Genomic DNA, 14,599 nt, shown 5'->3' on the forward strand with positions numbered 1-14,599 from the left:
CCGGTGGAATATATGTGCTGAGGAAGTGACTTTTACCAGTCCGGCCAAGTTAGTGCTATGCTCGCGTGTTGTTTTTTTAACCGGCCTTGTGAGCGCGGTGCTAGCATTAGCGCTGCAGCGCTAGGGTTAAACTCTCTGTGTACCGTCTTTCCAAATATCTCGTGGTTCAATGTGGGCATTTGCGGCTTTTACACAGCCGCGGCGTACGTATGTACCAAATGGTATTTCCTTTACAAATTTACTGGATGAGGCTTATAACCGGGTGCACGCTGTAGGCTGGGAATTACGGTACTTTCTTTTATAACGTATATACAGTATATACTTCTGTCCTCAGGAGCGTGCAGTGTAGTTTGGTAAATAGCCAACGGTCCTTCAAAGAGTCAACGTGTGTTTGCTTCAAGCTTTTTGACACTCGCAGTTGAAAATTACTTTACATTTATAGATAAAAATATATATATATTTTAGCCAACATGTAGCGCTGTCGCGCGACCAACCGCGAGCTGAATGCGTTCAGTCTAGTCGGTAAATGGTGGGCTGTCTCACCTTTGACGTGGAGCCTGTGGGAGACCCTCCTCTGGGCGGAGGAGGGCAGCGTGAGGGCGGCACAGTCGATGGCGTTGGTGGAGAAAGCCAGCTCCTTCATGCGCTGGCCGCCGCCCCCATTGCGCCGCGCGCCGCCCCCGTCAGCCGCCTCAGCGCCGTCCAGGTTCTCGGTGCTGCCCGCCCAGTCGGCGCCGGGACCCCCGGTCGCCGTCATGCTCTGCAGCAAGTCGTTCATGGCTGCGCGTGGAAGTACAGAAATTGGAATATGTTCACATCTACGATGATAAAGCTTTAATAAGCATTTGTCTGGTTTTAGTTGCGTGTTGGAGCAGCTAAAAAAAAAAAAGTACCCGATACAAAACAGCACATCCAAGCAATGACACATGCAAATATTAGGTTTAATAGCAGAAAACTAAAAAAAAAATACAGTAAGCAGCACTACCTGGACACAACATTAAGTACACTTGTGCAATCAAATGAGAACTAATACAGGAGGTGGATATTAAATTACGTTTTTCAACACTGAAAATGTACTCACCTCATTGTAAGGAATTTTGCATTAAAATGAATGAAGGTGAATCAAAATATCACAAACAAAAAAAACTTTCAAAAGGTTAAATTGTTTGTGACAAAGTCTGCATTTTAGAAATCTGATCTCCAAGGAAGCCGAGCATTAAAGATACTTCAACCAAGGAAAATATATTGTATTTTACACCACCTAGCTATGGTTACATTTTTATGTTATGGTGTCATTTGATTTATGTGAACAACTACAAAAAATTAGAAAAATTCATTTTTACAAGTCCTACAATTTTAGACGTTAAAGGTTAAAAATTTTTTATTTTAAAAATTCAAAATACCACATTGTTGTCAAATTAAAATTGAATGAAAACACCCTTATTTCGCCACTCCCCGTTTTTCACAGCTTTTATTGATTTACAGTCAACTAAGATTTTTAAAAGCACAATATATTAAAAAAAATTCTCGCAAATCCAAATATTGGACGATAATTAAACTTATCTTTGTACGGTTTTTTTTTCTAAATTACAATGTCAGTCAAATTATATCTAAAACCAGAGTTTTAGCTTTCCAAAGCACCTCTGGCCTTCGATCTCAACGGCTGGCACAAGTGTACATAACGTTTTGTGAGGAGAGTGCAAAGTGGGGAAAAAAAAAAAGAAAGACGGCCCTTTGCACTTGCCGCCGTCTTTCATGCACTTGAAGCGTGAAAGCGGGCGGAGAACTCCGGTACGAAATCGACACACACAAGAATCGGGCATGTGAACGTGTGCAATGGAGGACTCAGATGAACACGGCAAAGCCATTCAGAGTAAGCTTATCCTCACGAGGGTTGCAGGAGTGCTGGAGCCTATCCCAGCTGTCAACGGGCAGGAGGCGGGGTACACCCTGAATTGGTCGCCAGCCAATCGCAGGGCACATCGAGACAAACAGCCGCACTCACAATCACACCGATGGGGCAATTTAGAGTGTCTAATTAATGTTGCATGTTTTTGGGATGTGGGGGGAAACCGGAGTGCCCACCCGGAGAAAACCCACGCAGGGCACGGGGAGAACATGCAAACTCCACACAGGTGGGTCCGGGATTGAACCTGGAACCTCACAAATGTGAGGCCAACGCTTCACCAGCACTTACACAATCAGACAAACTTGTACAAACGCACTCAACACACAACCGTGGAATCACAAATTTGAAAACTCCCACACAGAGACACTCTGAGGTAGCCACACACGCGTGCACACATATATATACTCACACACGCGCACACCAACTATATCTCAAACAAGGCGTCTTTCATTCCAAAAGCAGCACGACGCTGCCCAGTGATTCCAGCATCACAAACCGACGGGCGCCACTCAAGCAAAGATCTTAAAGAGAGGAAAAACTTGTCTACAGGCGGCGAGAACTGACTCAATCATCCCTGCTACGTGAACCACTACACAGGAGTGATTGAAGACCACAAAGGAGGACGGGTCACTGATGTTAGCGGCGTGGGCGTCCGAAAATGAAAGCATACGCAAAAGTGTGCGCACACACACAGGCACGCACAACATCAGCGAGCAATCCCGGATGGCGGCGGGAGGAAAAGAAGAACGGCAAGGCGTGGCGGTCTTACACATGGAGCGCCGGTAGATGGCCTTGGCCTTGTCTTTGTCCTTGGATCGGTTCCTCATGAAAGGCAACCTTTTTAAAGCTGCCACAGCACGGCCACACGCAGACGGGGACGGACGGACACAGACAGACAGGTTGGTAGTGGGGAAGGGGGAGGGGGAGGGGGTGACAATTAGGCAAAAAGGAGGGGGACGTCGTTAACGTGATGACAGGAAGAGGCAGCGGGGAGCGAGCTGAAGTCCTGCGTTACTCAGGTGGACAACAATGACATCAGAAGATCACCTCCAAGTCATTTTTGATACACGCCAACGGCGTCTCGTGGAAATTAATGACGCAACACTACAGCAGATCCAGAACACGTCGTTTGAAATATCGACAAGCGTTACGAACTCCGCCAAGGCAAGGATGCTTTTTGTTTGTTGCCGTTCATCCATATTCTTTATGATTGCTTCTGAAAACAAGAAAACCTTTTGTTTTTTCAAATTTCAAAATAAAACAAGATTTTTAATATTTAAAAAAAAAAAAAAATCTAAATTGTTAAATGACATTGATTCTAAATCTAGTGGAGGGCAGGGGGGGATCTGATGACCAAAATTTCCTTTTCCTTAATAAAAAAAACTGATATTTTAAATGAGTTTTTTTAAAAGTATCAAATCACGTATATTTTTTGAGCAAAACTTGTACCTCGTAATACTTAAAAAACATCCTTATTTTTAATTTTACTTTAGAATGAGAAAATGTAGAAAAAAAGTGTATGTTTTTACATGTGAAAATTCTGAAACATTTGATAAAAAAAAAATTGTATATACAGCATTTTTAATTTAAGCTCACGAAACGATACGGTATTTAGAAGACCCATTCCGATGTGAATTTAGGAAAATTGGCCAGATAATAGTCCAATATATATTTAAAAATCAAAATCTGGAGAAAGAAAAATCCTTGCATATATATTTCAATTTAGAATATTTTAAAGTTATTAAAACAATCTGGATCAGACAGATTTATGCTTAGAAAGCTAAAATCTCGCTGGATCTGATTGTAATTGACTTCGGATTTCATAAATGAGCCAAAATAAAAAGCCTTGGCGGAGCTCTCCGCTGTCCATGCAGGTGCTTTGTGGTTGGCGGCTGTGTTAAAAAAAAAAAAAAAAAAACACATCCAGCTCCAATTCCAAACACATGAAAGTAACTTTCATGCAGATTTTATACATTTCCCCCTAATGCACATTTTAATCAACTAAAATGTGCTGTCACAGTCAAACGTCTCCCAAGCTAGCAACACCTAAGAGCACTTCCCACAACAACAACAACAACAACAACAACACATCGTACAAAGTGGCAAGTGTCGCGCACACTTGCAAAATCTCACACTAGCTGATTTCTAATTTAACGTCACGATCTCAACACGCTACAGAGTCCAACGCATCGCCACGGCGACATGACAGCAGTAGATTAAAGGGTGCAACGGCAGAGCAGATACTTTGGTTGTTGGTTTATTAAAGGAGACGTCATCATGCTCAAACATTTTCAGAAAGTTTAAGATGGAAGTCAGTTCAAATATTACTTGAATTTCATATTTACGACACGTGACTAAGTAGACAAAGGTGTCTAAAAACCTAAGAATTTACTTGCCATTTGGTTACACTACAGCTTATTTAACACATTTTGTTATGTTTGAGGTTACATTTAAAAATCGATATGACTGGTCTGTCCCCAGGTCATCTTTTACTTCGACACGTTAACTCATTTGGAAAAAGCTGAAGAAATCTAATAACATAAATTGGAATTCAATTAGCGGCTGAACATGATTTTGAGTTGACTTTGGAATGCAATATGGTCGCAATCTATGGTCTAATACCGACTTGAACGATGTGCTGTTTGATGAAGTTTGAAGCCGTTTGAAATCCACGAAAAGTTATGATTTTAGAGGTGAGCGACAATTTAACCACTGTAATGACTTTCTTTGGTTGCTAAAGAATTTCAGGAATCTACGCAGTGATGACTTGAACCTTACAGCAGGCGTCGGGAACCTTTTAGGCTGAGAGAGCCATAAACGGCAAATGTTTTAAAAAGTAATTCCAAAAGAGGCATACAATATTTTTAAAAATAAATACAAGTGTATTCATGCAGGAGAGTACAATAAATCTCTAAATTCATGTAAAAAACATTGTGCTTCAGCTAACCATTGATGACTAAAGTACTTCTTATCATTAGTGCGATTTCTTTGCTGATTTCATACGTCATTAAATTAAATTTCATGCAGCCTTTGAGACTTCCATCTGTTATTCGTGAACGTAGGTTGGCCTTAATGGATTTTTTTTGGTGAGAAAGACTTTTCATACGCATAGGTTTAACCAAACATTGTCAGTACATCAATACTCACATGCCGCAGTGTGAGGTACGTGAAAGGACGTGCGTTCCAAGTTTTTACAATCAGCTGGTCTGCAGGTTGAATTTTTTTCATTTCTCCCCACTTATGTGCGCTCGTCAACAATGCTTGCCGACAGAGGCATGTCGTTATGGAAAAAAAATATTCCGGTGGTGGGTGGTGCTGTCATTTTAAACCAAATTGATAGGTTGCGTAAGGACTGTGAGGACATTTGTAATTATGAGTGTGCCCCTTTAAGAGCGGAGGGGTGCGGTGCAAGGTAAACTAGGAAGAAGATTGTGAGGCCGTGCAGTAGGTCGTTAGAGAAAGTTACGTGTGTTGCTAAAATGTTAAAAAAAAAAAAAAATTTTTTTTTTTGGGGGGGGGGGACACACACACACCATCACGTGATTGACCAAAAGTCCCTCGGGAGACCCCCGCTGAATACAGTATGTCATTATGAGGGCTCTGCAAGCCATACGCCACCAAAAGCGCCAGGTATGTGTTCCTGACCCCTGCCTTAAAGCGACAGCGAAGGAATATTTGAGAAAAACTACATTACAAAAATCAGCACGAAAAGGATGAAATCAGCATCTTTCACCCTTATGATAGGATTAGCTGCTATTGAATTACATTCAATTTTTTTCGTGTTTGTTTTTGTGGTAGGAGCGTATGATTTGAAGCGCGATGCCTTGCACCATTTAATCAACATTTATCCAACGTCGTAATGGTTTGATTCTTCTTTACAGCTGAACTGCACACATCAGCCGGTTGACTGACAGCTAATTGAAATGGAAATATTTCAAACATTAAAATATGAAACGTTTGAGTCAACCTCGTGGCCCGGGCGCAGCTCAGCCGTAAACCGACCGACACACACACCACACACACACACACACACACACACACACACACACACACACACACAACGGGACTCACGAAAACATGCCCTGCGAGAGGTGAGGGGCGGCTCGCGAACCCCGCCCACCCTCTCAGTCCTCAGCATACCATTGGCGGAGCCCTGCCCTTGGGCAAGGCACTTTTGGCCTCTCCTCCCTTACGCACAGAGACATATAAAATCCAGGAGTTAGAGCGGGAGGAGCGAAGCGCCCGGATGTCAACTGGCATTGGGAATGATCTTGGCACTTGGATACATTTGGCGTGTACTCACTGCTGCTCCTCTTGTGCGTGAGCGTGTCGTCTAGCGAGTTGGACCCCGAGCCCACCGAAGAGCTGTCCTGGCTGTCGGCGGGGAAGGACAGGAAGCCGTCGCCGCAGTCGGAGCGCGACGGCGTCAGCGTGAGGGAGCGCATCCTCTCCCGGCTTTTGGGCTTCATCAGCTTCTTCATTTTTAGTGTGATCCAGTTGGTGCGCCTGTGAATACAAAACACGTCGTCGACGGTGTTAAAGAGGAAAGAAAGAAGACTCGCATCACGATCAGTCTGAGGCATCGCTACGGCAACATGACACACACAGCATAATCAAATTACGCTCAATACATTCCTTTAAAAAAAAAAAAAAAACACAAATCAATTCATAATATTGTTGTTCCAATAAAATACCTTATGTATATATATGTTTTAATTTAAATTGTTCAAAATACAATTTAATTAACCGAATGGAAATAAAATACACTTAATATAAAGATGTGAAACCACAATTTCACTATTAAAAACAAAGACAATAACCTGATTCAAAGTTATTTAGCATTAGTTTTTATAAGTTCAATCATTATAAGAAAAACAAATGGAAATAAATTCCGTCCATTAAAATTAAATGGTATTTATTTTACAGACATTTTCTTTCGCCTATTAGGTTCCGTTTTAAATTCCAAATACATTTTGAGAAAACGAAATGGACTGACAATGTATAGCGTATGTCTTTTCGCTATCTTTTGCTCACCTGCGTGGAGGTGAAGGATCATAGAACTTGTACTGGTCCATAATCTTCTCCTCCAGCTTCTCCTTCTGCCTCCTCAGCTCATTGAGCTTGTCGCTAGGGGGGGTGGGGAAACAACCACGTCTGATTTCTTCTCTGAACATTGCTCAGCTTCTTTCGCCTTACATGTATTGCCTCTGCTCGACATGGAACAGGTCTTTGCTCTCCATGGTCTGCTCCAGCAGAGTGCGGTTCTGCAGCATCAGCGTCTGGATCTGGTCCAGCAGGTGACGGTTCTCCTCCTCCAGGTTACCCTTCAGCTGACTCAACAGCTGTGATGCACGTTCATGGAAAAACACACTCCTTAGTAGCGATTACAGCAGATGATCACGTCACAGCGCCGCATATCTCAGTTCAGAATTCGTCATGTGGGCTCCTCGGATGCTTGTTTGGGTCTTGACGTGGTCCTCACCTCGCACTGGTTGGTGAGTTTGGTGGAGGTGATGTCCAGCTGCTGGTACTGCTCCTTCAGCTTGGAGAACTCCGCCTCCAGCCTGGTCTGCTCCAGCTTGGCGCCGTTTAGCTGACTCTTGACGTTCTTGTGGTCCAGCTGGAGGTTCTCGTTGTCTTTCTGCAGCTGACGGTATGTCGTGTTCAGTCTGGTGGGACAAAAATGTGTGGTAAGGGGGGAGGACTTTATGATTTACCTCCCCGACAATCATATTCGCAAGGTCTGTTTTACATTTACGACTAAATATGCGGTCAACGTGGGAGTTTGGCTGCGTCTACCCTGAGGTCCACACAGTCTGACCTTTCGTTTTCCTCTTTGAGCAGTTTGCACTGGTCAGCCGTGGCTCGGTAACCTTGGTTCTCAGAGGACATTTTCTCTTGTTGCTCCTTCAGGTTCTTCTCCAGCTCGTCCAGATCTCCTTTCCTCTGCAAGAACTGCTTATACCTGCGAGAACAAATTCAGTCTTCTCTCAGCACGGTCCTCAAAGTTAGGGTGTTCCTCCCGAGGCCGACTCATTCACTTGTCCTCCAGGTCGCGGTGCTGCTGCTCCAGAGTCTTGTGGGAGGTCTTGAGGCCGCCGTGCTTGCCGATGAGCGTCTCGTACTCGGACGCTTGCCGCTCGTGGAGCGCCGCCAGCTTCTCGTGGTCACGGAGGAGCAGCTCGTAGGTGGACCTCAGCTCCTCTTTTTCCCGCAACGCCCCCTCGCGCTCGCCTTCCACGCTGCTCTGCTGGCCCTGCAGCTGAGCGTTCTGCGCCATCAGGGAGGCGGACTGCGAGCTCAGTGTGGAGTTCTCCACCTGGAGGGGAAGAGAAGAGAAGGTGAAACACTTGTGAAAACAAGAAATTAAATCGTCTGAATGGAGGCAAGGTATTGCGGGAACCTTTAAGGATGAGTCAGTCTGCAGGGGGCACTGTGTGGCTTCATTTGTATTATTCATGTCTTATTACCTTTAGTGCCACAATCGAGGTTAATGATACAGTAGTACGACTTAAATATGTATTTTCAACATTTAATTACCTACTGAAATTTCAAATTTAATACATTACAATGTAATTAATTAATGAAATGAACGATGACGCGATGAAACTCTTAAAAATATAACTTAAAATAAGGTTTAAAATAAAATTAGAAATGTTGAAAAATCTTAAAATAAATTTAGTAAAATCAAATTATCATAAAAAAATAAATTACATTAAAAATACATTTGTATTAAAATAAAATAAACTAATTAAAATAATTGATCCCAGGATTTCACTTTTTAAAATTTATATTAAATATACACACACACACACACACACACACACAAAAAAAACTTTTTCGGCTTGTTCAGATGAATGCTCATTTATTGTGCGATAATTGTGAAAAAGTGAAATCCCGGAATCAATTATTTTAATAAATTTATTTGATTTTAATGTATTTTTAATGTGACTAATTTTTCAATCAGAATTTAATTTGGTTTTACTAAATTATATATATATATATATATAGAGAGAGAGAGAGAGAGAGAGAGAGAGAAAAATAAACACACACACACAACATACATACACACGCGCACGTTTTTTAACTAGTTAAGGGAATCGATGGTCCAGGTCTGGAAAATAACCCAGCAATGGAGGCGGGTTTACTGAATATCAAGATGAAATGCAATAATTTTTGTAAAACATGTTGCTTCTATGCACAGTCAGAAGTCATCCATCTTCTGTACTACTTGTCATTCAGGTTGCCTGTGAGCTGGAGCCCATCAGAGCTGACTTGGGTCGAGATGTGAGGTACACCCAGGACTTGTCGCCAGCCAATCGCACGGAGCACACAGACAAAAACCCACACCTACGGACAATTTGTCGTCTTCAATCCAGATAAGGTTTTTGGAATGTGGAAGGAAAGCACCGGCGTATGCACAGAAAACCAATGCAAGCTGTCCAAATATACTTCTTTTTCTGATACAAATTGCAAATTTGGCATTCATGAAAGAAAATCCCATGTTATGAAATTTTGAGTCTCATGTCTGTCAAATCTCATTAAGGTTTTAATGCATTATGGATTCAATCCTATTTAATTCAAACTAGTTTAGCTGTGAATCCCATAGTGTGCTTTCGTATAACAGACAAGACAACATATGCTCCCAAACACAAACAACCGTCTTAAGTACCTGGAGACATTCGAGTAGGCAGAGACCAAAAAACAAACGGAAAAAAAAAAAAACCCAAACCCTGAGAGACACCACTGCCGGTCAGTGTCAATCCTGTGTCCCGTAAGCTGGTTTTGAAAAGCTGCCAAACAAGGAGTTCAGGTCTAAATCCATGGCAGGGGAGCTAAGCAGGCTGGCGGGGTTGGGACGAAGCCAAAGAGGGGCAAGCGTCAGGCTGGCTAATGTGGCTGAAATGCTTTTCAATAGGCTGGGGCCCTTTGGAGCTTAGATTGCTTTTAAAAGCATTCAAAATCACTTGGAGGGAAGCTGATGTCTTAATTGATCCGTTTACATTTGAAATTGCATATGACATGACAGTATCCTGATTCAGAAGGTATTACAAGTATAATAAAAGAAAGTATCATCTTTCAAGGATTCATGGACATCCTGAGCAAAAGTGATTCACAGCCAACGAGTGTAAAAAGATACATGAAATGATAAAAGTTAACATTTTTGTAATACTACTATGCTTCTAATAGTTTACAATAACTTGCTTTTATTCCCATTATGATGGATGAAGAATAAATGGTTAAGGCTGTCCTGTGTTGACCGTATGTTTGTTTATAATATACAATGTTGCTCATTGTCTATATTGTCTCATTGTATAAATTAACAGTTGATGATGAGACGTGTCAAGACCATTTTTCGTGTCCTTGCTTTAAGCCACAGTGAGTTACAAAAAAACGTGTTGATTACTATCCTGCAGTTGTCCATTGTGTGTGCGTGCAAATGTATGCGTCACCTGGAGCTTGGCGTTCTGCATCTGCAGCGTGGTGTTGTTCTCCTGCAGAGAGGCGGTCTGTCTCTGAACCGCCACGATCTGAGCCTGCAGGTTGGAGCTCTGTGTCTCCAGTTGTTTGAGCTGGCTCCTCAGCGCCGCCTTCTCCGCCTGCAGCGTGGCGTTCTAGGAGAAGAGTTAAAAAAAAACAAACCCAAATTCACTTGAGAAGGAGGTTGCCGAAAACCTTGTAATGAACTGAAATGCTGTGGGATAAATTGACTTGCTGGAAATGTAAACATTCTGAATTATAGCACAAATGCTAACAAACAGCGAGGTAGAAGCTCGAGAATGGAGAGTGCAAATACGTGTGAGCCAAACAATTTGAATTACCGTAATTCCCAGCCTACCTGGTTACAAGCCTCACCGAGTACATTTGTAAAGGAAATACCATTTGGTACACACATAGGCCGCAACTGTGTAAAAGCAGCAAGTGCCCACATTGAAACATGAGATATTTAGAAGGAAAGACGGTACACGGGAAGAATTTAATGCTAGTGCTAAGCACCGCGCTAACGCTAGTGCTGGCGCTAACATTAAAACGGCCGGTTAAAATAAAAAAGGAGATACACAGAGCAGCAACATCCTAGCGCCTGTTAGCGCAGCGCTAACAGGGCCGGTAAAAGTCACTTCCTCGGCACATATATTCCACCGGTCTCGTTGTTACTTTTTCAGCTCGAGTGCCCCCTTGCTGACGTTAGAAAAAAAATACATAAATTAGCCCCATCACCGCATAAACCGCAAGGTTGAAAGCGTGAGGAAAAAAAAAGTCACGGCTTGTAGGCCGTAAATCATGGTAAGTTTGAATTGGCTGAAAAATGTGCAATGACGTGAACTTGTAAAATGTTTTTTTCATGTGGAAAATGTGCATTAAGATTGGAATCGTGGCAGAAATATGGAATAACCCCTGGGAGGAATTGGCAATGTCTGGAAATGTGTCGAATCTTAAAAAGGCTGGGAATTTTAGAAATAAGAAAAGGCATTCAAAAAAATCTCCTGAATAAGCTGAACAGTGTGAACTAGGAATGAATGCAGCATGATTATGATGACTTGTAAAATGTCCACATGAATTACATAATTTTTTTCATGGTAATGTAGGAATTTGTAGGAAGTGTCCTGAAACAATTATACATTAGAATAGTTTAAAGGTGTGGAGAACTGTGCCGTGAACTCAGGCTAAAGAAAAAAAATGTTCAGGCGAACTCACGTTCCTCTCCACCTCGATGAGTCTGTCCTTGACCTTGAGAAGCTCCCTGGTGGCCTCGTGGCTCTCCTTCTCCCATTTGCTGACCGCCTGGGGGTCCTCCCCGCCTCTAGGGGGCGAGCTCTGCACCATCCTCTCCTCCTCCTCCCTCTGACGCAGAGCCTCGTAGTTCTTTTTCACCTGCGCAAAAAAAAAAAAGCACACACAGGGAGTGAAGAAAACCTTTGGAACTCTTTTTTTTTTTTTTCTGGTCCGTGTGGCTCTTTACGGTCTTGAGTTCCTGCCGAAGCTGCTGGTTGAGGTTGGACGACTCCTGCAGTCTGGCCTCAAGGGCGGCGATCTTCTCTTCCTTGATCTCCAACGAGGACTTCAGCGTTGACTCCAGCTTGCTTTCCAGCAGCTTAAACCTGGTAAGAAAAAAAAAAAAAAAAGAAAGAAAGAAAAATATCTCATGACAACAGAAGCAGCAAACACTGATGAGTGAAAAATCCTCATCGCACACTGCAGAAAATAACACGATGCGACGACGTGATACCATCTGATTTCCTTCCTTTCTTAAAACAATATGATGGGCTACTTTTTAGTTGGCGCACTCCCACAGGATGACTCATAATACATTCCAATTATTTGAATACACGACATCTAAATCTGAAGTAGGCCACAGACCTGATTTATTTGGACTCCCGTGAGTACAACCCGAAATGACGGCCCTAGTTCCGAGTGAACTTGCGGGTACCTGTCGTCGGAGTCCTCGTCGAGGAGCAGCCTTTCCTTATTCAGGCCCATCTTCTCGAGTTCGTGTGTCAGTTTTTCAAGGTCATTGTTAATCTGCTGCGTGCGCAGCTTCTCGCTTACCAGCTCCTACAAACACACAAATGAACATTTACTTACCGTAATTTCCGGCCTGTAAGGCACGACTTTTTTTCCACACGCTTTCAACCTTCTGGCTTGTGTGGTAATGCGGCTAATTTGTGCATTTTTTTTTTATAACAGCCGCAAGGGGGCACTTGAGCGGAAAAGGTAACAGTGAGATGGTGGAATATATGTGCCGAGGAAGTGATTTTTTTTAACCGGCCCTGTTAGCACTGTGCTAACGTGTTGCTGCTGTGTTACTGCCATGTCTCAGTGATTTTTACCTGTATGGTTTTTTTTTTTTTTTTTAACGGGCCTGTTAGTGCCGCGTTAGCGTGTTGCTGCAATAATTTAGATCTGTTTTTTTTTTTGTTTTTTGTTTTTAAAAAGGCCCTGTTAGTTCTGTGCTACTGTGTTGCTACTGTGTAGCTGCCGCGGCTGTTTTTCTTTTTTTTACGGGTATGCTTATTTTTTTTAACCAGCCCTGTTGGTGCTACTGTGTTGTTGCTATGTTAAGCTAACCTAAGGTATTAAAACTTTGAAAACTCTTTGTTTTCCATCTTTCTTTGTAAATATCTCGTGTTTCAATGCCGGTTTCAACGTGGGCACTTGCGGCTTTTACACAGGTGCGGCTTATGTAAGTACCAAATGGTATTTCCTTTACAAATGTACTAGGTGAGGCTTATAATCAGGTGCGCTCCGTAGGCCAGAATTTACGGTATTTTGTGCACCCCAAGCAGGCCATTACTTAATTTTACCGTCACAAACCTCTCTGAGCGCAATGAGAGTCCTCTTATCGATGGTGCCTTGTTTGACGAGCTCCTTGTTCTCCTTCTCCAGGTCTTTGATGCGCGTGCACGAGTCCCGGAAGAAGATCATCTCCTTGCCCATGGTGCGGTTCTCTTTCTCCAGCGAGGAGATGCGCTGGTTGCTGTCGTCCAGCTTGGAGTCGCGGATCTCGGCCTGCTGCCTCAGCCGCTTGTTCTCCTTTTCCAGGAGCTTCTTGTCCTTTTCCAGCTGAGAGCTCTCTTGCTCAAGCGTCTTATTCTGCAACAACGAAAGTAGAGAAGTCGGAAATGTGTTTTCTCTTACAATCTCTGCTTCATTTTTCAACCCACCTCCTGCTCCAGCTGCTCGAGGCGCTTGCTGGAAATCTTCAGCTCCTCCAGGTTTCGTTGGAGGGTTTGGTTCTCTGATTCCACCTCCTGCAGCTCAGCTTCCAGCTGCTGGATCTTCTTGCTGCTGTTCTCCAGCGCCTTCTGCAAGCGCTGGTTCTCCGTATCCAGGCCCTGGTAGCTCACCTAGGGTGAGGGGAAGCGGTCAGAGTGGAAGACCAAAGGCCTCAGCTGACTGACTGGATCAGTTTGGCGATAAAGTAATGAGATTTTTGCAGTGTGATTGTGATGAGGCACCATTAGATGACTTGTCTTACCTCTAATCTCTCCGTCTTCTTGGTGGTGGCCTTGAGGAGCTCCAGGCTGCGCTTGAGTTGGCTCCTCTCGCTCTCCAGCTCCCTGTTCTCGGCCTCCAGCTGCACGGCCTTGGCCCCGGCCGATCGGAAGCTCTCGGCCGAGCGTCGCACCTCCAGGTTCTCCTGCTCCAGCTGTGAGTTCTCTTTCTCCAGCGCCTCCAGTTGGAAAGCCATGTTCTTCAGACCGTCCAACTTCTTCTTGAGGCGCCGGCTCTCCGCCTCCAGGTCGGTGTTCTCCTTCTCCAATGCCGACACCTGCAAGTGGAATAAACGAAGACGGTTGCCTCAAACATGGGCAGGACTATTCAATTTCCAACCTCATTTTCTCTTACTGTGAGAGATGCATTTCTGGTACGTTAACTACATAAAACTATGCCTAACCTGGATAACAAAGAGATGAAATTGAGGGAATTTACTAAACAGGCTCAAACAGGAAGAGGCAAAGGCCCATTCAGCATTTACATTATCAAGAGTCCAATAAAATTTGTTCCATAAATTGTATTTTTCGTTCAAAGTTTGGGTACTTAAAACCTATTTATTAATTTTTTAAAAATCAATTTCTTATTAGAGTATTGGCAATGTTTGCTCAAATATTGTACATACTGCAAATTTTTATTTTAAAAATGCATTTAATGAAATCATTGATTGCTCTTAACATACGACCTGCTGCATTC

General features: G+C 43.1%; 1 protein-coding gene across 7 annotated transcripts in view; it reads right to left on the reverse strand.

Annotated features, from left to right (window-relative positions):
• The window catches only part of ccdc88ab (coiled-coil domain containing 88Ab), a 68,749-nt gene that overhangs the window by 10,062 nt on the left and 44,088 nt on the right, over positions 1-14,599 (reverse strand). For 6 of the 7 annotated variants that reach the window (XR_009797358.1, XM_061836589.1, XM_061836591.1 and 3 more), the window contains 15 exons: positions 13,887-14,180; positions 13,573-13,755; positions 13,223-13,501; positions 12,339-12,463; positions 11,871-12,009; positions 11,606-11,782; positions 10,363-10,524; positions 7,951-8,228; positions 7,731-7,874; positions 7,392-7,578; positions 7,106-7,251; positions 6,944-7,036; positions 6,213-6,415; positions 2,679-2,756; positions 544-780 (listed from right to left, as the gene is read on the reverse strand). Coding sequence is in view for 6 of the 7 variants with exons in the window: in XM_061836589.1 (XP_061692573.1) it covers positions 544-780; positions 2,679-2,756; positions 6,213-6,415; positions 6,944-7,036; positions 7,106-7,251; positions 7,392-7,578; positions 7,731-7,874; positions 7,951-8,228; positions 10,363-10,524; positions 11,606-11,782; positions 11,871-12,009; positions 12,339-12,463; positions 13,223-13,501; positions 13,573-13,755; positions 13,887-14,180 (2,725 nt within the window). In the remaining variant the exon portion in view is untranslated. The remainder of the gene's footprint in view (positions 1-543; positions 781-2,678; positions 2,757-6,212; positions 6,416-6,943; positions 7,037-7,105; positions 7,252-7,391; positions 7,579-7,730; positions 7,875-7,950; positions 8,229-10,362; positions 10,525-11,605; positions 11,783-11,870; positions 12,010-12,338; positions 12,464-13,222; positions 13,502-13,572; positions 13,756-13,886; positions 14,181-14,599) is intronic. The other variant, XM_061836590.1, reaches the window with a different exon arrangement.

The sequence above is a fragment of the Syngnathoides biaculeatus genome, chromosome 12 (assembly GCF_019802595.1).
Source record: "Syngnathoides biaculeatus isolate LvHL_M chromosome 12, ASM1980259v1, whole genome shotgun sequence".
NCBI lineage: Eukaryota > Metazoa > Chordata > Actinopteri > Syngnathiformes > Syngnathidae > Syngnathoides > Syngnathoides biaculeatus.